The sequence below is a fragment of the Pyxicephalus adspersus genome, chromosome 8 (genome assembly GCF_032062135.1).
Source record: "Pyxicephalus adspersus chromosome 8, UCB_Pads_2.0, whole genome shotgun sequence".
NCBI lineage: Eukaryota > Metazoa > Chordata > Amphibia > Anura > Pyxicephalidae > Pyxicephalus > Pyxicephalus adspersus.
Window position 1 is genome coordinate 7,899,789 of NC_092865.1, and position 2,246 is coordinate 7,902,034.

Consider the following 2,246-nt stretch of genomic DNA (forward strand, 5'->3'; position numbering starts at 1 on the left):
TCACTGGAGAGCGGTGACATCACTGAGAATGCAGCCTATCCAATCACTAGAGACCGGTGACATCACTGAGAATGCAGCCTATCCAATCACTAGAGATTGATTACATCATTGTAAATGCAGTCTATCCATTTCGTTAAACTCATTTTGGGAAAAAGTTTATTTATTTATTTATTACGTCTTTTGGAATCTACACCCAAATCCCTCTGTTTCAGTAACTAAAGTGAAGCTCTGTACAGGATGTTCTTCTAGTTATAAAGTAGGAAAGTCTGTTTTATTTATTATGTACGTATTTTTTATTAATTTTTTTTAATATGCTCTGTTCAAGTATTTTTATTGGCCAATAGGAGATCTTCCTAATGTGTCCAAAGGCAGAAACAGAGCTGGGATGAGTTGAAAGTCTGGGAAATGAAATTTGTAGAACAAGACTGCCCTCTGCTGGCAGTTTGCTATATTGCTGTTTTTACTGTAAACCACTTGGTTACTGTACACTTTTTTTACAAAATATTTCATTTCTGTTGAATTAAATTTTTACACTAAATTTACGCTAGGACCTGTGATTTTTTTCCTGTGGTTTTTCAAACTCCTTTATTACAGCACTTAGGTGTGAGTAAATACAAAAACTTGCAATACTTTATCTGGATTTACATAGGCCACATAGCAGCACGCCCTGTTGGTAAACACACTTAGCACTGCGCTGTCCAATACAGAAGTTTATATTTGTGTTAACATGCAATGTTTTGTGTGTGTAGGATTAGCAGGCGTTTACACATAGAAAACATTAAAAAAACAGCAGCTCCTAAAAAATGGCTGCAACCTTGATGGAGCTTCTGTTCTGTATCCTCCAATATCATTATCCTAAATATTCTACAAAGATTAGTTCATTATTTTAGAAGCTGGTCACAGCCAAAGATTGAGATATGGCATGGATCTTATTAGATCATTTATATATAAACAGTACATATATATATTTACTCTTGATCAAGAAAACGTGAAATACATTGAATGTGAATTACCATTTGCAAGATATATCCCCTATGACTTTCTATTGGTCATTTAAAGTGATGGGCAGCCTTTGCTATCCAATAGGAAAGCTCACAAAGCGGGAGTAGAAATGATGGGCAGCCTGAATTAGCCAATATTAGGTCACCAGAAGTAGGGGGGCATCCTTGACTTTTAAAAAGAAAGTCAAAAGTTCTATAAAACCAGCAGACTGTGTCTTGGAATCCATTAATTATTTTCAGATTCCATTTTCAAAGAAAATATGTGTTTCGTTATCCTGTGTTTATTGCATATCCATTCACATAACTAGGAAATTCATTTTTAATCACTGGCAAAAAAAATATATATGAATATTCCTTTTAAAATGTTTATGTCTGTTTTTTATATTTGCAAGCATAGCATGCATGAACATTATTGTCCATCCATGATAAACAGTTAAACAAAGTAATTCTTCTTCCCATAACAACCAATCAGGTTGCACTTTTCCTTCGTATTGCAGGCTGTATTGGATGAATCTTTATGGTTCATTCTCATATTTATGTCACTTAATTTTTATTTTCCCCTCTTTTGTGTTTTTGCAGTTTTGATGTTGAAAATGGACCAAGTGCAGGACGCAGCCCCCTGGATCACCAGGCTAGTCCTGGTTCTGGACTGGTACTGCACACCAACTTTCCCAGCCACAGCCAGAGACGGGAATCCTTCTTGTACCGATCAGACAGCGACTATGACCTCTCACCAAAGACCATGTCCAGGAACTCCTCCGCTGCAAGTGAGCAGTAAGTCTGAAATCCATGGATATCCAAAGTACTTCTGTATCACCCTACATCCTCCTGTCTCTAGAATATACTTCTGTCCCATCCTCCTGTCTCCAGAATATACTTCTGTCTCATCCTCTTATCTCCAGAATATACTTCTGTCCCATCCTCCTATCTCCAGAATATACTTCTGTCTCATCCTCCCATCTCCAGAATATACTTCTGTCTCATCCTCCTGTCTCTAGAATATACTTCTGTCTCATCCTCCCATCTCCAGAATATACTTCTGTCTCATTCTCATATCTCCAGAATATACTTCTGTCCCATCCTCCTGTCTCCAGAATATACTTCTGTCCCATCCTCCTATCTCCAGAATATACTTCTGTCCCATCCTCCTGTCTCCAGAATATACTTCTGTCCCATCCTCCTATCTCCAGAATATACTTCTATCTCATCCTCTTATCTCCAGAATATACTTCTGTCTCATCCTCC

At 37.4% G+C, this 2,246-nt stretch overlaps 1 protein-coding gene across 3 annotated transcripts in view; it reads left to right on the forward strand.

Annotated features, from left to right (window-relative positions):
- The window catches only part of PDE4B (phosphodiesterase 4B), a 219,740-nt gene that overhangs the window by 132,809 nt on the left and 84,685 nt on the right, over positions 1-2,246 (forward strand). For all 3 annotated transcript variants that reach the window (XM_072419412.1, XM_072419413.1, XM_072419414.1), the window contains one exon: positions 1,581-1,775. In XM_072419412.1, the coding sequence (XP_072275513.1) occupies positions 1,581-1,775 (195 nt within the window). The remainder of the gene's footprint in view (positions 1-1,580; positions 1,776-2,246) is intronic.